The sequence below is a fragment of the Malania oleifera genome, chromosome 1, assembly GCF_029873635.1.
Source record: "Malania oleifera isolate guangnan ecotype guangnan chromosome 1, ASM2987363v1, whole genome shotgun sequence".
In the NCBI taxonomy this organism is placed as follows: Eukaryota; Viridiplantae; Streptophyta; class Magnoliopsida; order Santalales; family Ximeniaceae; genus Malania; species Malania oleifera.
This window is the reverse complement of record NC_080417.1, coordinates 142,723,493-142,747,412: the sequence shown is the minus strand read 5'-3', so window position 1 is coordinate 142,747,412 and position 23,920 is coordinate 142,723,493. Positions and strand designations below refer to the sequence as shown.

At 37.0% G+C, this 23,920-nt stretch overlaps 1 protein-coding gene across 2 annotated transcripts; it reads right to left on the bottom strand.

Moving 5' to 3' along the window:
* Window positions 1-6,585: 6,585 nt before the first annotated feature.
* On the bottom strand, window positions 6,586-23,048 carry LOC131154406 (multiple organellar RNA editing factor 9, chloroplastic-like). 2 transcript variants are annotated; one of them, XM_058107158.1, is made up of 5 exons: window positions 22,569-23,048; window positions 7,396-7,493; window positions 7,238-7,303; window positions 6,985-7,149; window positions 6,586-6,887 (listed from the first exon to the last, which is right to left on the bottom strand). In XM_058107158.1, exons 1-4 carry the CDS (start codon window positions 22,937-22,939, stop codon window positions 6,986-6,988), a joined length of 699 nt encoding a protein of 232 aa, XP_057963141.1. In that variant the 5' UTR covers window positions 22,940-23,048; the 3' UTR covers window positions 6,586-6,887; window position 6,985. The 2 variants fall into 2 exon arrangements, with proteins under 2 accessions (XP_057963141.1, XP_057963130.1); XM_058107147.1 differs by having other exon boundaries at window positions 6,586-7,149; window positions 22,569-23,033.
* Window positions 23,049-23,920: the final 872 nt, after the last annotated feature.

The following is a 23,920-nucleotide window of genomic DNA, read 5'->3' as shown; positions in this document are numbered from 1 at the left end:
TCTCCCGAGCTAAAGCTCCTTGCATTCTGAACATCAACATCTCTATCCTGAGTCTCCAACTCCACCTGCACCGCCGACTAATCTCTCGATCTAAAACTTCCTACACTTCTTCCCTGAGTCTCCAACTCCACCTGAACCACATGCTTGTTGCTGCTGCAATTTTCTAGCACATGTTTCTCTTCTTCTTCCTGAGTACGCCGCAACATGGTTTTCTCATCGAAAACCACATCTCTACAAATCACCACCTTGTTTGCCGTCGAATCCCACAACTTGAACTCTTTCACACCTTTTTAACATCCTAGAAAGATGCATCGTTTAAAATTTCACCTTAAGCTTTGATCTCTCCTCACAAGGAGTGTGCGTATAGGCTGGACACCCAAATACTCTCAAATCGAAGTAACCTACCTCGTTCCTGTCCACATCTCCTCGGCAACTTTCCCATCTAGTGATGCATTTGATGATCAATTAATTAAGAAACAAGTCATACTCACTGCCTCGGCTCATAAATTCCTAGCAAGCCTAGCATTCAACCTGAGACACCAAGCCCTTTCAGTTAGGGTTCGATTCATCCTTTCCACCACACCATTTTGTTGTGGTGTCTTGCGTACTGTAAAGTGTCTCCTTATGCCATGCTACTCACACAATTCTCTGAAGCTCGAATTCGTGTACTCAGTGTCATTGTCTGACTTGAGACACTTAATCTTTTTCCCGGTCTGGTTTTCCACCTCAACTTTCCATAGTTTAAACTTGGCAAATGTCTTAGATTTGTGCCGCATGAAGTACACCCAAACCTTTCGTGAGTAAATGTCAATGAAACTCACGAAGTACCCATGCCCCCCTCATGACGCTACTCTCACCAGTCCACAAACATCTGAATGAACATAGTCCAGTATTCCCCCCGTCTTGTGCGTGGTTGTCATGAACTGAACTCTATTCTGCTTCCCAAGCACACAGTACATGTAGAAACCCAGCTTACATGATTTTACCCCCTTCAAAAGACTCCTCTTGTGAAGCTCCTTCATCCTATGCTCCCCCATATGCCCTAACCGCATATGCCACAAAACAACACTGTCAAACTCAGACTCTAAAGCTGAAACTCCATCTACAATTGTCGTACCCAACAGTGTGTATATATTACCCAATACTCTCTGCCCCTTCATCACGGTCAAAACACCCTTGCTCACTTTCAATACCCCACTTTCAAACTTGTAACTAAATCCCTCGCAGTCTAATGTGCCTAAAGAAATCAGATTCTTCCTCAACTCCAGTATGTTGCTAACATCACATAACATCCTTACTACACCATCATACATATTGATTATGATATTCCTCATCCCAACAACTTTGCACGCAGCATCGTTTCCCATCAGAACAGAACCTGAACTCACCAATTTGTAAGTGGTGAACTAGTCTTTGTTGGGTGTCATATGATAAGAAAACGCCGAATCCAAGATCCAAGAATTTGCGAACTCATCTGACCTAGATAAAACCAAGAGCATATCACTGTCACCGCTCCGAGAGTCTCCTTCCTCTACATTCGCTATATTTGAAGAACCATTTTTGTTTTCAACATTCCCCTTCTTCCTCTTTGGACAATTGGGTTTTATGTGCCCCTCTTTCCCACACTTAAAACACTACACATCCTTCCTCTTCCTAGAATTGGACCAAGCCCTGTTGTTACTCAGTCCACCCTGGAACTTGCTCCTTCCACGATCCTGATTACCCTTTACTATGAGCCCTCCACCTTGAGTATTATCGTCGCTGACCTTCTTCATCTAATGAAAACTCAACAGGATACTCGTGATATCCTCCAACTCCAAGTTTTCTTTCCCCAATGTCAGAGTCGTAATCAGATTCTTGTACGTTGGAAACGTAGATAGGGAATTCAGCAACATCAACGCTTTGTCTTCATCTTCAAACTTCACATCAACCCGCTTCGGATCGCTGATGATCTGATTAAATATGTTGATGTATTGATTCGGGTCCGAACCCTCTGCCATCTTAAGCCTGTACAATCTTTGCTTAAGATACAACTTGTTCGATAAAGACTTGGACATCTATCAGCTCTCCAGTTTCAGCCAAATTGCAGCCAGCGATTCCTCATCTATGACGTGATACATCACATCATCGGCCAGACATAACCCAATAGTAACCATAGCCTTGGCTTCCAACTCGCGTCGTCCATGCCTTCCGGCTATTTTCCATATAGTGCCTTCACCATACCTTGTTACACCAATACGTCCTTAACCCTCCTCTGCCAAAGTCCGAAATTTCCTGTCCCATCGAACTTACCAATCTCAAACTTCGCCGAATAAATCCTAGCCATTGCGAACCAATAGCTCTGATACCAATTGTTGATACGAATGCAGAGTAGAAACTCACAAACTCGAATCAATCCAAAAAAAGTAATGCAAACACTCAATGATGAATATACGGAACAAGCAATCAATCACAATAAATAAAGGAAAGCAATAAAATCAATGGCACACGAATTCACGTGGTTCGGCAATGTGCCTAAGTCCACGGGAGCAGCGACTGAATTTTCACTATCAAAACATCAAGCTCATCAAGGGTTGCAAAATATTGTATATAATCAAACCCTATCTTTGTATATAATCAAACCCTATCTATACAAAAGGCATAGACTCTAAAATACTTCTATAGTAAATCTCGGAGGAAAATCCTCTAAATCCCCCAATCTATTGATCTCCCGATTCAAAATTCATGACATGCGCCGAACAAAACCGTCAACGAAAAGATATCGAGAGCTTAATCCTGTAGACGACTGAAACCGTTGGCAGTTTTCCTCCTACAACCTCCTTCCTTGTTATTTCCATCATTATGCTTCCCTAACACATGTGTTCCACTCAAATATGAGCCACATCTCCAACACAGATAAGTTGGCTACTTTGAAAACAATTTCTTATTGCTACTGAACAATTTGGAAATGGAGAAATGATGTTATTTTAAACAAGAGTGAATAGGATCTTCACAAGATAATTCATGAATGTCTTTTTTCTAACACAAGATTATTTCTATAGAAGGCTATATCCCCCATTGTCATCCATGACTAGCTCTATTCGTATGGAGAGAACAAATGCTTCGACTCTAATTCACATCACTATTAGTTGCAAATATAGCCTAGTTTTCCTTTAGGGCAAGCAGCAGCCCGAATTATCCTAAGAGAGGAAGAACATAGGCCAACCAGCATTACAGGATGTACACAAATAAAAGCTCAGCACATCAGGCAAGGGCATGGTCTTGTAAAAGTACAACAAATACAAGCAATGGATGCAAGTAGCTCATCCATGAAACTACCTTTAGGTCCTACACTTCTGCAAGCTGAGGAATATGCCCAAGCACCCAGCACAAAGATACAAACATGGATATTTTGAAGATACTGCCGAAGATTTAGGATGCCAATTAAGACAGCAGCATCTGTACCGGCATCAAATATTCATTCGCTTTGTGTAAGAGATTTGCAAAAGTTTCCATGAATTAATGGTGATAGGAGGATATGTGAGTGCAGGATGTACAACAAATACAAGCAATTGCAAATATTCTGACCGCATCGTATCCTCATTTTTACAAAATTTTCGTATCGCCGATTTGTCATATCCATATCCCATATCAGTATTGGGAAACTTCCTAGATGAAATCCCAATTGGGGCTACAAATTTCCAAGACTAAAGGAACGACACTTGCCTTGATCTGCCTAAAGTTTGACGAAGTCATGCTAGTGCAGTAACAAGACTACATCAAGTCCTACCCAGCCATACTTGTCTTCATCTATGGAAACACTCAAAATATTCAAACTAGTGGTCATGTCTCACGACTTGAAGCTTTTGTCCCAACGGAGGTCATCATAGAGGAACCATGACTCAAATAATAAGGAATTAAACTCATATTTCACCAACAGTAAGGGTAACTCTCATCCCCACAGCACAATCCTCGTATTAGAGTACCTATCACCTACCACCCACTAGTTGGAGCTAAGGGAAGTAACAACATTCACTAGTAGAATAAGACACACAAAGGATCAACATCCCTTTGATAGTCCAAGTGGGTCTAAGATGACACACCCAACAGTATAACTAAGGGCCAACGAGGGCAAACATCGCAACCTCCAAGCCAAGAGTACTACGTGACCAATGACCACATTTTCAATTGATTCGTCCATGAAGCTTCCAATCCCATATAGAAACCCAAGATACCCCTTAAGGATGTCAAGAGCCTACCTTTGAGCTCTTCTTAGGATGCTCACTTAGTACTCAATAAGACACCAAAGGAAGTAGGCCATCACCTAATATACCCCCCAAGTGGAATATCTTCAAAGCGTTCTCACTTACATACGAGTAACCAACCATGGATCTAACGATCATACATATTAGCTCGAGAATGCCACCATCAAGACTGTCTGGATCCATCACCAAACATCACAGAGACATACCAAATCCACCCCAATGGCATCTCCATAATCAAATTCATGTGAAACAGAATTCCCTCCAAGGTAGGACAAATGAGCCAAAGCCATGTGTCACATCTACAAGAATTGTAGCACCATGACACAATGCTTATTATGCTTCATTGTTTACTTTGAAGGTTGAGATATGCATTGAACAATTGGTTCTCTGATGGTCTCGGAGGGTCTCATCTAACGAAACTCCAAAATTGCTATGGAATTAGGCTTTGAATAATTATCAAAGCTAGTTGGCAGATACTTCAAATTTGTAAATGCGACTTTAGTCCCTCTAGCTATAAGATGCATGATATGGTGTGAAAATGATCATAAAAGCTTCAGAAGATGAGGCATTACGTATCTTCAATTAATGAGATAAGCAAAAACTACTAGATTTTTCAAAAATCAAGGTAGCAATATTTCTGTACAAAAACTACTAGATTTGCATATTTTCCCTAAAACACCTTGCCTATCTAAACCTCAGTGAAGTTCAAGGCACCTAGAAAGCTCTAAAACTCCAATTTTTTATCTTAATTGAATACCATAATCTAAGAAAAGTGTCCCCATCAAAACATTTAACACTATATAGTTGATTAACTGAAATAATTGAGGGCAATGTAGTATCTAAATATTAACTATTATATTAACTTTTATATAACAACAATTATAATACTTTTTCTCAATAAATTACAAATGCCAATTAACATAAATATTAACACCTTTAATAGACATTTTAAATATTTTTTTGATTAAATATTAACTAATTTGCTAAATAATATCCATAATTAACACTTTTAATATTTTCTAATTAACAAGATAACTAATATTAAGTTAATTAATATTTTTAATTTCTATTTTAATATTTTCTAATAAAAATCAATGAAAAATTTTAATTAAAAATATAAATAAATCTTTATAATTAATATCTTTAATTAACATTATATATATATGTGTGTGTGTATATATATATATATCTAATTAACAATGATTAATAATTTAATATTTTTGCTCATTTAAAATTTTCACTTCTATTTTATTAATAATTTATTATTTTTAAAATATAATAATAAAGTATGATTATGTTATACTATAAGGGCATTACTATCCAAAATCCAAAATAGCAAGGGCAATGAAACTTACTCATAGGGAGGAGGTGAGAATATGATGTCCATATTTCATAGAAATCCTCTCATTCGTAAGTATGTGAATATTCCTACCATGTTTGATTCCTGTGCTCAAACAAGAATGGGAACAAGGTGTCATGGACATCACATTCCCAAAAATCTTGAAAGATGCCACCAACCAAACAGCCCTCAATTGATGAGACTTGAAGCTCTAAATCTCACATCAGTGCTCCATTTCCTACCTTAGGACTAAGTAGGCTCACCTATCTTCAAGAACTGTCAGGATTCAAAGTGCAACCAACTTTTTGATCTGATGAGCCTGACCCAGCTGAGGGTGCTCTGGATGAATATAACTAACAAGAATCAATAACAAAAGAAAGTCCTATTGCAGCTGGTGAAAAAATACTCAAGGTCTTCACAATTCATGCAAGATGATAAGAGAACAACTGCCCCCCGCGGCAAACATAAAAAAACCCCCCCTCATCAGAGTATTCAGAGGCTGTATCATAGTTATTCCATCAAGAAACAATGCCCAGCAGGTTAAATGCTTCTTGAGTCCCTAATATGCAACATCTGTGTTGAGAAAACAAATCTGGTCAACTTGAACCCTTTGCTCGAGAGTGGCATTGGCAATTGGAACGGAAACTTGAATGTGTACTTGGAATCCATGCCACGGTTAAAGATGGATTTTAATGCAAGTGTTGTAGGTAAATATGTTTCTTCACTTGAATGTCTTTTTTATAATGACATGTATTCTGCCCATTTTACTAATGGAAACTGTGAAATGTATTTGGGAATTCTAAACAAACACAAAAGCTTGTATAAGCCCATCTAATGAGTTGGTTGTCTTAATTATGTATTTCAAGTTAGATGCGACTGTACTGTGTGGACTGCCTTGTTCTTGTTCCACAGACAGCAAAACAAATTTTAGAATATTTTCATTTTATTCAAAGTTTCTCAGGAATAAGCATTGCATGGATATTGTAATAGAAAAAAATAATATTGTGAGAGACAAATATATTCCAAATCTATACCAAATCGGACAAGAAGATAGTTGGCATGGAAAGCTCACATACACGACATATCCCTGTGGGGATTGAGAGAGGAGATTCTGAACAAATACTAATGGAATGGTGAACCCAAGTTGACACAAGTAATGTTGCCCTACATAGCATGCTCATATAAGAGCATTTTCATCTGAATAAACTACACCGCAGATTTTACAAAAATAGGGAGATCCAAGTACAAATCTAAGAAGCAGTTCCTAAAGTAGCATTTGCCTCCCAAGTCAAACATAAAATAAACTGCCAAACAGAAATCAATAAAATAATTAAGATCATAATCAAGCCAAGAAATGTACAGTTTAAACAGAATTGGCATATAAAATATGATCGAGAATACCTCATCTGGAGGATGATTCTGAGGGAGCCGGTCTTGATTGTCGTGGCTGAGGGCGGGAATCTGTTCGTCTTTCATATCTTCTGTTTGCATATTTTGGCCCACGTTGCTTTGGCTGATAAGTGGGGTATTTACAAGGAATTATCTCCCCATTTATATATTTATCACCTTATGAAGCACAAAATGAAAGGAAAAAAGCATATTAGAGGAGCATCAAAACAGCCTTCTCATGTCACAAAGAATTCAACAAACCAACCTCCATAATCTTTATTTTTCACATCTATGTATGAGTCAGGCAAGACCCAAAGAACTCCAGGCAATCCTAAACAAAGGGAAAAATACAACCTGGTTCATAGAAATCAATGTAAAAAATAATAATTCTAACAAACAGGAAATTTTTTAGTGTGTAATTACCCTTGAATTTCTCAGATGTTTCTTCAGATACTGTGCATTGGAATCCAGTGTAAGTGGTGGTGCTAAAAGCATACATATTCTTCTTTGCTTCTTCCATGCTTTTTAACAAAAGAAAATGCAAGTTAGATCAAAAACAGAATATGGACCAGCAAAACACTCTCAGTTAACCAATCTTTTATCAGTGACATAACATAGCATCCAATAAGTCCTCAACTCAAATTAAGTCAATTATCTAGCTAAGTTGACTTGAATTCTTCATTTCTTGCCATACAGCCAGAACTAAAGAAACAAAACACTGTCTAGTCCCACCGTTTCTAAGCTACCATATGATTGAAGTTCAATTGATGAAAATGAATATTTCACTGGGAAACCTACTAACAATTTTGAAAAACAAGATGGAATTTTTGTAATTTTTTAGAAAACTGAAATTGGAAAACAAAATCTTCCGTAAGTGAACAGGCACAATGGATGCATCTTTACAGTGCTCTCTCTCATGTGTCCCATTCTTCCCGCCTTTCATCTAGTCATATTGTTTTAAATAGTAATCACGATCATTATGTAACATCTCGTTACATGAATTTTTATAATTTCTTTTATTTTTCTTCACAATTTCTCTCATTTTTTCCGTTCATAGTTCAATCCCAATTATCCATGTGAAGAGGGGAGGAAAAAATTATAATGAGAATGACAACTATACAAAATTATTCATTTTTTTAATATTTAAAGGTGATGCATTAATTAACAATTTAATATTAACAATTTTCCACAGCCGCCCACTCCTCTCCAAAATATGAAAACAAGTTATTCCACATATACCTCGCAACCTTATAATTAAGGAAGATTAGGCAAGAAGTCTCATATGACACGCAGCACAGCATGCAAAATATCTGGACTAAGGGCTTTGTAAGGCCTCCTTACCTGTAACACATCATTTGTTTTGATTGTGTTGAGAATTAGGGTCCCAACAAAATCCCAGATTCAAAATGGAACATCCGCTTTCCAAATATCTGTTTAAAAGAGGGCCTAGGATTTGTGGACTTTGTAAGATCATAAAAGAAGGACTTTGAAGCGAAAGACCCCGAGGCACCTGCAATCTAAAGCAGTGTTTTTAAAGGATCAATTGAGGCTCGCCTCAAGTCACAACATGCCTAAAATTCCTAGAGGCACAATCTAAAATACCAAATTCCAAAAAGGCTAACACCATTATATGCTGAGGCTAACGCATTTTTACAGAAGGCACGCCTTTTGCGCCTTTTTAGTTAAGGCTAACGCATTTTGGGTGTGTATGAAACAAGTAAGAATTGGTTAAAAAATTCCAACTACATGTTTGTATAAAAAGAATCTCATAATATGAGTTGATTTCTATAACTCTTGAACCTCAATCTTTCCAAAATAATAGAGTTGTATCTTAGATCATGAAAATAGTTTGAACTTTATAATAGTATAGCTATCTCTTGTCATGATTTATGTCTTGTATTCAAGTTAGCAATTTTTCGAATGATCGAAAAGTAGTTGCGAAGTATATATAATTTTTCTTTCTTGCATTATATATGTGATTTTATTAATTTTTCTTCATTTTTAAAATATATTAAATTTATTTACATTTTTTAAATCTTAAAAAAATTTCTTAAAAGGCTTACGCCTCACCTTTTAAGGGTTAAAGGACTTGCCTTACGCCTTCGCCTTTTAAAACATTGATCTAAAGCCTAGTGTCCCCCTGCGAAGTTGGAAAAAAAGAATCCAACAAACCCAGTAAGCAAGTTAAATCATCAACCACTCTGCCATAGACTCCTAAAAAAGTGGAACTCCCAAGAAAAAGAGCAAACCCCACCCTCCCCCCCTCCCCCCACAAAAAAAGAAATAAAATCAGAAATTGGTGCATTAACAGAAGAAAGCCTAAACGAGTGCAGCACCAACAGCTCCAGTGAAGACTCATCAACCCAAGTGTCTTCCTAGAAACAAATTTTATCCCCAATCCCCGCTTTGAAATGTGAGACGAAAAAAACAAAGGAAGCTACTTGTGAAACAAACTTCCAAGGGCCCGCATGAGTAGCATCACCACTCCCTCTAGAATTGTGCATTCCATATTTACTCTTTAATACTTGATGCCATAAGAAATCAGATTCTAATGGAAACCTCCATAACCATTTCCCAATTAATGAGATGTTTTTAGACTCCTAACAGCATCCCAGCTATGTGGTCCCTCATACCTGACCACAAGAAATCTCTCATAATCCTCTTCAACTTCTCAACCACCCTAGAAGGTAATTTCAAAAGGGATGAAAAACAAATGAGGATATAATTAATATGCATGGAGAAACTAATAAGAGTGATTGTACCCCATAAAGAGAGAGGCATTTTTCCACCCCTCTACTATTTTTCCCTCTCAATCACTGGATTCCAGAAAACATCGGACAATGGATTACCCTTAGAGGAAAACCAAGATACAATAAAAACCAGGCTAGGGACTCACAACCTGCTAAAGATCTAAAAATCTCTAATCCCCACTACACAAATTGATACCCACTAAGCCAGACTTAAAACATATTAATCTTCAACCCAACATTTTCTAGCAAAGTTGGAACCTTGCAAAATTTCACGACATTATTCTCAAGGAAAATATTTTGTTTCAGTAATTTATTTAGTGCACACAATTAATCCAAGATCGTTCTACACATATGGTCATAAAGTAAGGAAAAGGGAAAAGAAATGCATATTTTTCAATCAACAGCATTTTAAAACCCACATTAAATTCATTGCCCTTGGTAAACAATGTTAGTAAGTTGAACTATAACCTTCAAGATACATTTTAAAATCCTATTAAGAAGAAACAAGGGCTTAAAACATGCAAATCTCGCAGTTTAGTCAAGGATCTACATGCTGGGAAAAAATTCATCACTGTTACACTTGTGATGTCAGACAAAAAGCAAGACCATGGAAAGATCCTTGTCGGAGAATAATTCAGAAGAACTAGATCAAGGGATTGTTGGGCTAGTTAATAGTTAATAGTTAATTGTGTGTTTAGATTAATTAGTGTAGGAGTGTGTTTGGGGCTTATTTGTAACTTGCATATTTTAGGGTTTGCTTGTAATGTCATGCAGTTTTAGGGGCAATTTCATGTATTAGAAGCTTTCTTAAAAATAGTGTGGAAGCCATGTAGAAATTGAAAGTGAATGTGTGATTTCCCCCCTTGTATCTCCTCTCTTAGCTCTTTCTCCTTCTTCTCCTTCCCCCTCTTATCTCTCCTACATTCTCCATGGTTGCAGATCCTAAGCAATTACATATATCCCTAAAACCATATGAAATTACAAACAAACCCTAAAATAAGCAAATATTACAAATAGGCCCCCAAATACACATAATCATATACTAATTAAACTAAACACACAATTAACTATTAACTAAACCCGACAATTCTTTGACCCAATTCTTCTGAGTTATTCTCCAACAAGGATCTTCCAATGGTCTTGCCACTTGTCCCACATCAAATTGCCTCCTGCAACATAACATCTGCTACTCCGACTTTCTACCACACCTGTTATAAAACTACACTACCAGCTGGTGCTATTTAAAACCATCCATCTGATCTGATTGCATAAACTCCAAATGGGCATTAGTTCCCCTCTAAGTCTGATACAATTTCTACAAAATCTCAACTGTATCGTTCAAGGGTTAAGTTTCCAAATGATATTCTGTTCAAAGGACGTGTTATTCCTTGTATGAGTGTCCAGCAGCATTACACATTTTTAATGCTTATTGAAACAATTTCCTTACAATCTCCCACCCCCCCCCCTGCAACTTTCCCCACTCCTTCATCTTATCTTTTCTCACTAAATTCAGATTACAGAGTTTACAGTCATTCTAACTAAAAAAATATCCTCTTCACTTTGTTCCCCTCAACTCAGTACCTCCTCTTTCCAATTTCATACCAAAGTTGTCAGAATCGGGATTCTGCGTAGGATCATTGGAAGGGTCTGCAGGATCAGATTGTAGAATCAGATCGAGTATCGTAATATTCTAATTTCAGTGTAAAAAATATATTTAAAATAAATGTATATGGAATTTTATGACAATTCTTTAGACTATAAGATTAATTAACAAGTCAATCAAGTTAAAAACATAATTTAGGAATGTAGCTCAAGTGGCACAGCCAGGGAGATCAAGGTTCAAATCCTTGCATTCCTATTATATTTGGGAATGTAGATCATAAAAAAACAAAAAAGAGATCATCACCAACAAAATTTCAAACCATCCAATTCATTGCCAGTAGCCACACAACAAAATTCTCAGTTCCCAACTTCCCACACGACACAAATAAAACTCAATATTCAGTAGCAGTAGCTCACTGCTGAGTGCTGAGTGCTGAGTGCTCATTCTGCTGAATAGTTCTTTCTTTTCAAGATTCAAGAAAAAATGTTTCAAGACTCAAGCATACCTAGAACCTGGTAGAAGACTGAAGAGTGCTGAGTCGGCTGACTGCTGAAGTGTTCGACAGAGAGAAGAGGACTCAGGAAAGGAGTCGAACACCAAAGAACTATCAGAACTGAGTGACAATTTGAGAGTGGACTGTGGAGAGTGCTGATCGAATACAAACAGGACCGTTACAGCCTACAGGTGTAGTTGACTAGAGGAGAGTGACAAGAGATGTTCGAAGGGTTGGCTGGTTGCTGGCTTGCTGCTGATCGAACACCAAAGCTGTCAAACACAGCTTCTGATTGAACGCCAAAAAGCCTACAGCTGCTGGGAGCTATTTTGCCCAAGAATTGAAGATTTTGGGCTAAATGCAAAAATTTTGGGCCCTCTGGTACAGGAAAAACACATATTTGGCCTTACCATTCAAGCCCAAAGAGGGGGACAACCCAATCCAGGCAGCATTGTAGGATCATAATGATCCTACTTACGTTTTTGATTCCACAATTTCAATGATTCTGCCACAATTATACAGCAATGCGATTAGTTGGATCGTGGGGGTGAAATTGAATCGTAGAATCATACGATTCTATGAATCAAGTACCATGTTTCATACTCATGCATAGATACCAGAAAATGATGATAACCTAGCAAACAACGAATTGGTACGATTTTTCCAAAACATGGCATATTTTTGCCTCAGAATGCTAAATCTGTCAATCCAAATTCTAAATTCAATATTTTTCAAATAACATTTTTTATTAGTCAAAATTGGGAATCATTGGGTTGTAATTCTATTTTCTTTCGTTATTAATCCATTTCACAGAAGAAAATATCTTCTAGATTGAGAAACACCTCAATATCTTCTCCAGAATATGCAAGTGTCATTACACATTTTTCACCAATATATCCATAAAAGCAAATTCCTAATGTTCCACCTTTTAGAGCATTTGCTACTGCAATCGTGTTCCCATTCTGCGAACCGGAATGTTCCACATTCTAGCCTTCTAGATAACATTGATCAGATACCACTCAAACTGTGTGTTTTCTTCAACACTAACACACTCCTACAAAATCAAGATTTTCACCAAACCAATGGAGGATCTGTCCAACAAACCAGAACGTATTTCCAGTGACTCTGACCAAGGTAGGAACCACAGGAGGCGGCAAGCCCATGCTTCACCAGAGTTCTGTGTCACCCCTGATTCAAGGAGAATAGTGGCATCTTTGGGTGGTGGACTCTTTCTTAGAATCAGCAAGCCAGTTTACAAGATGTGTCGTCTTTGTCATTTTTGGTTTATAGTTCTTCATTTGATTGTCAAGAAAATAAAGGAAAGATCAGATAATGGTGAATAATATGATCTAAAAAATCTATTTTTAGATGAATCCAAATGATTGCAATAGGCTCCTTCAGGTGAATTTTTGCCTGTGAATTTCGTGGTCTTTCAAATCTTTATAGAACAGGGGGTAGTATTAAGCTCTGGTTGCAGTTTCCTGAAGTCACCACTGTTGCAATTTAATGTCTGCATCATCGAAGGTAGGTAACATGGGATCCCATTCAACTGCTAATTCTAAACTCCACAATCATGTTTTAAAAAAAATGCGCTAAAAATGAAAGAGTACTATTAAACCCCTTCTATAAGTGTGACAAAAGTAAGGGTTCTATACTCGGCCTTTGTAGAAGAGAAACTGTTTTACTATATTATTTAGAATGGGGTAAAAAAATAGTAGGGATGGGTAGAAAGAAAATTATCTGTTTTTGGTTTTCAAAAGATAAATTCAGGAACCTCTCTTTATTATTTACTTTTAACAAATAAGACTCACCGATCTTCATTTCGCTCAGCTCACTGTCAAATATTGTGATCGAAACGATCATACCAGTAATATTTATAATTTAGATTTCAATGTTCTGCTATTAACTAAAAGAACTTCAGGCAGTTTTCAACATCCATTTTTCGGTCATAATATTCCAAAAAATTCATTCAACATTCACACATAACCACCCAAAATTAAATATTCAAAAGAAGAATGCATTGGTAAATATTTAAACATATAACCGTTTAAAAACATCCATTAGCATTTGTAACCACTTAAAACTACTCATAATTGCAAAAAAAAAATAAAGTTTTGAGATTAAATAATGTACGGTACTTGCACATGCATAGCATGTGCTCAACCGCTAGTAATTTAGAAATATAACTTATTTCCAAAATTTTCTTGCTTTTTTTACACGCTCACACCCTCACACACACATGTATTAATTAGAGAAAATATCACCTATTAAATAAAAATATTACTTATAGAATCAGTTTGTCATCATATTTGTCATTTAGAAGATACACTCTAAAATATTAATTATAGGGTCAGTTTTGAGGTTATTTAAAGGTAATTTTTAAAGCAAAAAGTGCCTTTTAGTCACACTTTTTTGGGGGTAAAGATTCATTTTAAATCAAAAAATGCTATATGCATGGCAAACTCATCAAATTTCAATCCAGGACCAATATTAAGTTTAGATGTGGCAAAATATTTTCTAAAGTATCCTACATGGACTACAAGGTCTAAGAATGTCAACACATGCATGCTTCTAAAGTCTACATGTTTATTTGTGTACGCATATGTGCATGTAGGGATATACATAAAATTCCGTTAAAAAACTTATAAGTGTGATAGAAAAATTGCCAAATGTTTTTAAAAGGAGGTTATCTGCATGTACAATAGGATATATCTATTGCCCTTATATTGATGCTTCCCAGGTGCTCTATTCTAATTTTAAAACTTTTCATTTCAACTTGGCATCAACATAAAGGTTTTATATTTGATACACGTCTTTCTTTTTCTACCATAGATATACCATCCTCACTCCTCAGGTTATGCCCCCCCAAGTCCTCAAGATTGGTATAATTTAATAAGCCTAAGCATATTTTGTATTAATTTATTCAAAGAATGAATATTATGTATTAGATAATTTGCCTCCTTCCACAATAATTCCATATGCATGTTTGGATACTCATATTTTTTACAGGCGCAAAAGAAAATGAAAAACTTAAGATATTATCATGAATTCATTATATGCAAAAATTACTCAGTGTATATAACTGATGGAGAAATAACATGAATAAGAAAAGGGCACAAGCTAAGAGGAATTCAGTGATTGCAAAGGGGACAAGAAGGATGAGCAAGGTTGGAAATTTCCTGCCAAGCTATTGCAACTATCGTGGATGCCACAAGACTTCAGCCAAATGATGTTACAAGTGAGAGAAACAGGAAAGATAAAGTTGATAGAAGAATGGAGCACTAAAAAAATAATAGCAAATCCATAATATAAGGGATTCAGTAAAGGAATTTGTTGCAGTAATTTTACAAGTGTTATTTCCCATCATTAATAATGATGGGTGAAGGAAGGGGATTGCAATTTTGGTTTTTTTTCATAGGGTTGGCAAGCGGCTTGTGGGAGAAAAGGTAAATGTTTTATCATGGATCTGGAATTATACTCGGGGAATCTGGTGAGGGAACATTCTCAGATTGGGGCAGAGATTACAAATTTTTACAAGCATTTGCATACTGAAGAGCTCCCGAATAAATCGATCGCTGCGAGCATCCATTGGGACCCCATAGAAGCAAGCCTAGCTCAATGGCTGGATAGACCTTTTCAAGCTATTGAAATTTATAAAAATATTTTTTAAAAAAAAATGTGTTTGAGATGAGCAGGGAGAAGCTCCAAGCCCTGACGTTCATGATGGCCTTTTTACAAGAGAATTGGGAGGGGGCGCGGGAGGACATATTGAGGTCTTGAGTTTTTCCATGACGCTAGTCGAAGACTCCTTCTAAGGTAATAGCTAAGAGATTGGGAGATGTTTTGGGGGACAGTGTGACCATGACTCAAATCAGCATTAATTCAAGACAAACAAATTTTAGATGTTGTCCTCATGGCTATGAGCTGATAGAGGATGTGAGAAGGAGTAAGAGAGACTCATATTTAAGCTGGATTCCAAGAAAGCCTACAGTAGGGTAGCCTGGGTTTTCTGGATAAGGTGATGATAAGGAAAAGTCTTGGAAATTTGAGGAAGTGGATCAAAGGTTGCCTAAGCTCAACCAATTTGTCAATTATTGGCAATGATAAACCAAGAGAGCAGTCTAGGGCTACCTAGGGGGCTTAGGCAGGGACTGTTGTCTCCATTTTTGTTCCCCTTCGTAGTGGATACCTTGCGCAAGTGTGTATACATGCCCACGGTTTAGGGGTGATGAGCGGTCTATCTGTTGAGGGGGAGGAAGTTGAGGTGCCTCATCTTCAGTTTGTCATTGATACTATGACGTTTCTTGAAAGGTTATTATTTTGTTAAAGTCTTCAAAAAGATTTCGGATTTGAAGATCAACTTGTCCAAGAGTGGGGTGGTTTGTATCAATTTGGGCGGGAAGGACTTTTGTCTCTCCTTAAGAGTGGTCGCTTTCTCTCCTTGTAGGGAGCAATCTTAGTTATGCGACTTTTGAGGCACTGTGAGGTTGGAAAAGAAGTTTGATGGGGGAAGAGGGTGCATTTTTTCTCTTGGGGGTTGTGTTATGCACACTAGTGCCTCCCTTTCCAACATTCCTATTCACTTCCTCCTTTTAGAGTGCCCTTAATAGCTAAGGGCTATTAAGAGTTTGATGCGAGACTTTCTCTAGTTGGGCTCTAGAGAGATTAAGAAATAGCATCTAATTCAGCTTGATGTTGCTAGGAGACCAAAATTTGGAGGGCTGGGCCTTGCAATGTGGTGATGTAGAACAGGAAGCAGGGCAATGGATGGAAACCCAATTTGCCCATTGGATGCTGATTAAAGAATTATTGGATTTCAGCGTAATAGATGTAATTAATTATGCTTATGTTAATTAAAGCATTTGTTTGCAATATATGTGTTTTATGGGTTCATTTATAATTCTTGCATCTTTAGGGACTTATATGTAATTTCTTCTAATTTAGTCTTTCTTATAAATAGGGTCTGAAAGTCATGTAAGAGGTTGTTTTTCCTTCTCTCTTCTTCTCTCCTTTATCACTCCCAAATTCTCTCTTGGCTGTAATTCCTTGACATCATTCTACATCATTTGATACTAGAGCCAAAATCGATCTCCACTCTTCCATTTCAATACCTTATTTTCCCAAGATTTCTTCTTCCTCATTTTTCTGTTCAATTCCAATCCTTCATTTTTTTCTTTGTAGCAATCAAATTCCTGCAAAGTTCCTTTGATTCTCTCCATTCATCACTTTCTATCATTCAACTTCCCATCTCAACACCATGTCCAGTAATATCCTCTAAATATAATGTCAATGTCTATAGATCATTGCCCATAGAATTTAGACCTCAGAGTTCCTTGCTCTCCATATATTATAAACAATAGAGATCCAAAATGACCATTAGAAGATAACTGAGGCAGTGTTACTCTGTTACTGAACCCAAAAGAAGAAAACCAACTAAATTCAATATACCAACTTTCACACCTGATGGTTTTAGAATACATTTCAGAGGAGAAAAGACAAAGATATATGCCTCCTACTTTCAGGTTCTCTAAAGACAGAAGCTATCAGTTTTACCCACTTCCACAGCTTCTGTAAAGTGTAATTTCCGTTTAAGACTACCAGCAGCAAATTAAAGATTGCCTAGTATGTGGCCTTGAAACCAAATGGAAGGAGCCCAAGGAACAACAGGATTCTTGGCCCTTAGTTTCCGCCAAGCAGAATAGAGGTAAAAATCCCTTTCGAACTAGGACTCCAAATTGGACTATCTTCAATAGCTTGGTGCCTTGGTCAGAAATAAAATCAAGAGGCATTTTCACCTTGATATCATTAGTAGATATTGAGGACCTTCTAGGCCATTCCAATTAGCAATAATTCCAGCAACAACAGAATCATAAGGAGGACTAATAACCATACCTGGCCCATAAGTAGTGATAAGGGGACTACTAGGATGCCAATTGTCAAAAAATAAGGAAATGGAAGTACCCTTTGCAACCTTTCTTCTTTTTGATCAACAAAGAGAAAATTATAACAGCAAGGCATCAAGGGGATGCCAGCCCATGGTACAAAACATCAACCACTCTGTAGAGTGCCACAAACATCAAAGATTACATAATGATCATTGACAATTTTTCCACTAAGCCAGCTGGAGACAGCAGCAATCCATTGGAAATTGCAAGTCTGAAGCAAAGTAGTTGAATCTTTGAAGGCTCTCTAATTTCTTTCTTTCCAAGCACACCAAAAGATGGCAAGAGGGATAAGGTTCAAAGCCTTTCGCTTCTCCTTGATGGCCTTAACGCCTTTCCAAGCCCAAATCTCCCCTCCAACTGAATTTTCCGTAACCCACTGCTGCCCATCCAAGGAAAGAGCCAAATTCCACAAGTTCCTTGTCCAGGGACAGTGGAGAAGAATGTGGTTGACTGATTCTATATCAGCCATACAGGGAAAACACTTATTTGTGACTGTAAGTCCTCTTTTATATAGATTGTTGAGGCTTAAAATATTTCCATGTACGGATTCCCGAGCAAAAAAAGGCAACCTCTCCAAATGTGAACCCAAGGAGAGTTATTGCAATTTGTTCCCAACGAAGAGAGCTTCTTGTAGAAAGATTTAACAATGAAACAACATTTTTGTCCAAAGCCCATTTTGGTTTGTTGGGAATGTTTTGGTGACAGAATTTGTAGAAAAATTTGTAAAAGCCAGAGAGTGTGTGAAGTTCCCAATCTGCCACGTTCCTAGTAAAAGGAATGACCCAAAAAATTCCCTGATCAGTGATTTGGAGATGATGACTGATAAGGGCATTTTTGTCACAAGCCAAGCTATAGATGGAAGGAAAAGCAGCTCTAAGATTATTGTTCTCACACCACACATCATGCCAAAAGTAAACATTGGCCCCATTCCCCACTTGAAACGTCAAAAATTGGAAAAAATCACCCATCCTTTCCTAATGAATTTCCATACTCCCACTCCATAGGGACCCCTTCTATTGTGAGTTGTCCAATCATTGTACTCAAGCCCATATTTATAAACAATAATAACCCACCAAAAGTGGTATTTCTCCTTCATCTCCATAACCACTTCTCGAGGAGGGCTTTTATTGAAAGTGAGGGGGATTTCAACCTCAAGCCTCACTAACACATGGGTTATTTGACCACTCTCCATCCAACAAGGTGATATTTAAAATCATCCCCTAAGCTTCCCCAAAGAAATCTTCTCTGAATACCCTTCAATCTCCTAGCAACTGAGACTGGCAAGGGAACAAGAGACATGAAGTAAATTGGAATATTCGTCAAAGTGCTCTTGAGGATACTTGGTGCAAGAGTAAAAATCTTGTTCTCCAAATGCAAATTTGAGGATACTTCAGTGCCCATAGACTTTTGCCCTTCAGCTTGTAGGAGTGAATCCATATGACACAGAGAAGTCTTGGATGCAAAGATTCCGAAGAATTTTAAAGATGAAAGGTTTATCTAAATACAAAATAAGACTTAAACCAAGGTCCTCTTACTTGAATGGCTTACAAACATCCCACCATTTAAGTTTGCAGCCTTGATTATTCCAATCATTCCCCTTCCATAAGAAAGCTTCAAATTTTTTCTCCAAATCTTTTGCCGCTGATTAGGAAGTATCAGAGTTGAGCACCAACAACCAAGAATACTTGGAGCACTTTGAATAATTCAAGTATCCTAGCATAGGAAAGATGCCAATGGGTTCAGTAATTTTTCTACTAGATATTTTCTCAACAAGCATCTCACATTCTTCCTCTAAGACTACCCTTGCACTAAGAGGGAGAACAAGGTATTTGACTCCTCAAAAACTCCCAAGAGGAGAAGCATCTCCTGCTGTAAATGAAGTGGAAGACCAGAATTGAATAGCTCTTCTTTAGCAAGATTTGAAATCAAACCAAAGAGAATAACAAAGTTGTTGAGGCATTGTCTAATGCTAATTGCTGAAACAATATCTCCACAAGCCAAAATCAGAAGACCATCGACTTCATTCATGATCGTTTGGAACCACTTTATGCAGAAGTGCTTTTTTTTTTAAAAATGCTGAACTCAATAAGTGCAGATAAATGTTGTGTGAATTTATATTTGCAATATTAAATCAATAATTAACATGATATAATATATAATAAAATAATAAATGATTATTTTGTAAATAATATTTTTAGTTTAAATTATTAGTATTTTCTAATTAAAAATTTTATTAATATTTTATTTTAATTAAACTATTAATATTTTCTATTAAGCAAAACAACATGTAATTATAAGTTAATTAACAGTAATATTGTTATTAGTGTATATTTATAACATTCAATGATCATATTAATTTATATTAATTATAATATTATTAATTGAACTAATATTAAATTTAATATAACTTTCAATTAATACATGTTCTTCAGATTTAATCTGCAAGAGCAAGTATGGATCCAACAGGCTATCAGCCAATCAAACGCCATAGGGGCTTTTGGAGGCTATCCCCTCTGGCCATAGCTATGCCAATCAGGCTATCAGCCAAGAGATTTTATGCAAAGACCCCATTCTCCAGCGCTTGTCGCAGCGCCAATGACTCATGAAGGAAGAGCGGAGGCGATGGCAGCACCAACAGCTCGCAGAGGAGGAGAGGAGCAGGAGTTAGTTGTGGTGGCATTCTACGATCGAGATTCAGAAATGGAGTGGGTTCAAGGAAAAAGAGAGTTAGTGCCATTCTATGAGATTTGGCCAGACCAGTCGCAGAACACCACTGGATCACCGCAGAGTAGAACCACTGCCAATGATGGAAGAGAGAGAGCTTGCGGAGGGAGGGAGAAACTGAGGAAGAGAGACGGAAAGAATGAGCTGCACAGATAAAGGGGAGAAAGAGGAGGAGAAATTTTAGAAATTCAAATCTGCCATTGGACTCATCATAATTACATGATTGCCACTGCCTCACTACAGTGCCCACATATAAGTTGGGAAAAAGCAATTTTGAATAGCTTCTTAAATTTCACATAGAAACCACTTTAAAAATGGTTGTACAGTACCACTTTTTACAATAATCACTTATTGCAATTTCAACCAAACACCACTTTTTTTTTTACAATAACACTTATTCTAAGTGATAGGTGCCATAAGTACTTATTTTTTAAGTGCTCCCAAATGAGGGCTAAACCAATTTTGCTGCAATTACTATGATAAATGAGACATCCTGTACTACCAGCTCTATGAAGGAGCTTCGTAAGGAAGTCCATAACCATCAAGGCCCCATTTGGAACTCAAAAAATCTTAGGAAAAGGAAAGGAAAATATGAAGGAATTGACTTTTTATGTTTGGTTATCAAGAAAAGTGAAAACGAAAATACAAAATAAATCAAATGAATGAACAAAAATTTGATTTCACATATGATTAACATTTAATCTTTCTTAATTTTTTATCGTATTAGAATAATTTTTTATTCTTAATATTATTTGATATAGAGAGAAAACACAGTAGAAAATAATTTTCCTTTTTATTTTTCTTTCCTTCCCCCAAGTAAAATCTTTGATCCAAACAGGCCCTAAAAGAAAAGCATGAGAGATAGGCTCCCCTTGCCTCAGCTTTTTTTTTTTTAACCTCAAAAGAATCATTCTATGAAACCATTGATAGAAAGGTAAAACCAAGGGGCTGAAATACACTCCTTTATTCAACCAACCAACCAACCATGAGGGAGAGCCAATGCTTATAAAAAAAAGAAAAAAAAAGGGGGGGGGGGGGGGAATACTGTTCTCTCCTAAGGTTTGGCAAGAAAAAACACAAACCTCTCTGATGTTTCAAAAATTCCACAAATTTCCTTGAAATTTTAAACATTCCATAGACATCCTCTGAAATTTGATATTTGAGACACTTATTTTTGTCAAATACGAGGGAATTTAGTGTCTTTCTAAAACATTAGGGGAGATCTGTGTCTTTTTCCCAAACCTCAATGTCACAGGCAAAACACTTCACACCTTGTGAAGGACCATGCAGCACTTACTAAAAAATTCTTACTTAACTAATCAGCCAAATATTACTGCAGTTAACCACAAAAACACATTCACAACAATTAAATGAAATTTAAGCAAACGCAATAAGCAATTCATGAAAGCAAATGACAAGTAAGCGGTAAACATTAAAGCAATGTAATTCATTAACACCGCCTCTGTAAGCAACGTGTGTTTAGCAAGGGAAGTGAGTAAACTAAACACGTTTACAAAAGCTAGTGAGTTTTAGAAGATTAATCGACACTCACCCGAGTCACCTCTTTTTATTGGCATTGGAAGCACATCACATTATGGCAGGGTAAAGTTTCAAAGTTTAATGAGTCATCTACTTATTTGATGGGATGGTTAAGAGATTATTTATGGTTAAATTCTTCACAACTTATCAATGGATATAATCCATTTGATATGAATAGTTTATAGGTCTAGACATGGACGTTCCTAAAGAGCTTTATACTCTATTTTAGCTCTGCACTAGGAAACATCAAATTGCCCAAGGAATTATACTCCACTTTACGGTAAGGCTTACATATACTCAAAGCATAAAACTCAGTTACCACCCCATGCACACAGGTTAAACAGGCAAACATAATGCCCTGAACGAGCTTGACTCACGACACTTAGGGAGGTCAGTGTCTTTCACCCGAAAAAGGAACAATGAAACCCCAGCGGATAGAACCATACTTGTTTCCACTTAGCATAAAAATTAGCAGTTAATGGTGAAGTAAGGATTATAAAGTCACGGCTTCACTATTCGAGAGAGAGAGAGAGAGAGAGAACCTTCCCAATACAGTCGCGAGAGTGTTGAGGTAGGTGTCAATCATCTGCTCCCTGGTCGGTGCAGGGTCCTTGGGGAACTCCATCACAATAAGCCAATGGTTGTAATCACAGCCAGGCAACATAATGGTATCTCTAGGCTCACTACTGCTGCTCCTCTTCGTCGAGTACTCCTCATCTCTAATCCCTGCTCGAACTAACGATCCAGAGGGCGTGCGAGAGCACCAGGGAGTGCCAAGCGAGGAGGAAGATAGTGGGTTGAATCTGAACGGAGAAGAGAGGTGGAGGCGAGGTTTAGGTGAGGGTTTTGGGAGGGGAAGTCCAGAACAGATTAAGGTTTTGGGGACGAGAGAGAACGCGAACGCCGTTGCCATTGAAGCTAGCGAGAGAGATTCAGAGATTAGGTTGAACCTTTGGAAAGATCGAAAGGAGAGTGAGACTTCAGCCTACAGCGGAATTGAGGATTTCTTTAATGCAAAATATAACTATATAAAGGGTTTGTCCGGTCTAGTTGGATTTTTGTTTTTGTTTTTTTGTTTTCTTTTTTTTTTTTTGGCATTATTTTTCTTTTTTTCTCTTTGTTCATTTTAATGTTTTGAATTTTTTATTTATTTGTTTATTTATTTTTTGGGACACCTCAAAAAATAATACAATAGCAAATAAAAAATTTGTTATTTATCTCAACTTCTTTTGACTGTAATGTAATTATACAAAGTTCAGTCTTCAATTCATTGAATATCCTCAAAATACTTAACTAACATATCTTATTTGGATGACTCGTATAAAATTTCATTTCACTATACTAAATTGATATTAGTGTCTGTTTTTTTCTTTTCTTTTCACCAAGTTTTTGTAATGTATACAACAAAACTTTTGAAATATTTGTGTGTGTGTTTGGAAGGGGGGAGGGGAGTCTGTTGGGGAATTGGGCTTAGGAGCAACAATCACACCATAATCAAAAATAAACACCAAGATTTAACGTGTTTCGGCCTAAACTGGCTTACGTCCACGGAGTATACCAAACTTCACTAAAATTGGAAGAAAATACAAGAGGAAGAGGAGGAGGCAATTGCACTCCACTCAACTCAACTCACTCTTTCTCACACCTCTCTCTCTCTCTTACCTTCAACTCAATTACACTCACATTATATTTCACGCACACACATCTCCATTTATATAGATGGATAGGGATGGATATAAATGAAAGATAGTAATGAGGTTCGATGAGGTGATTCAATGAGGTGAGCTGGGATTAGCACCGACACTACCGCACATCAAAGCTGGCATTCTACAGTTCATCAAAGTTGGCTCTCTATAGCTAATTGAGGTTGTCTCTCTACAACTCATCAAGGCTC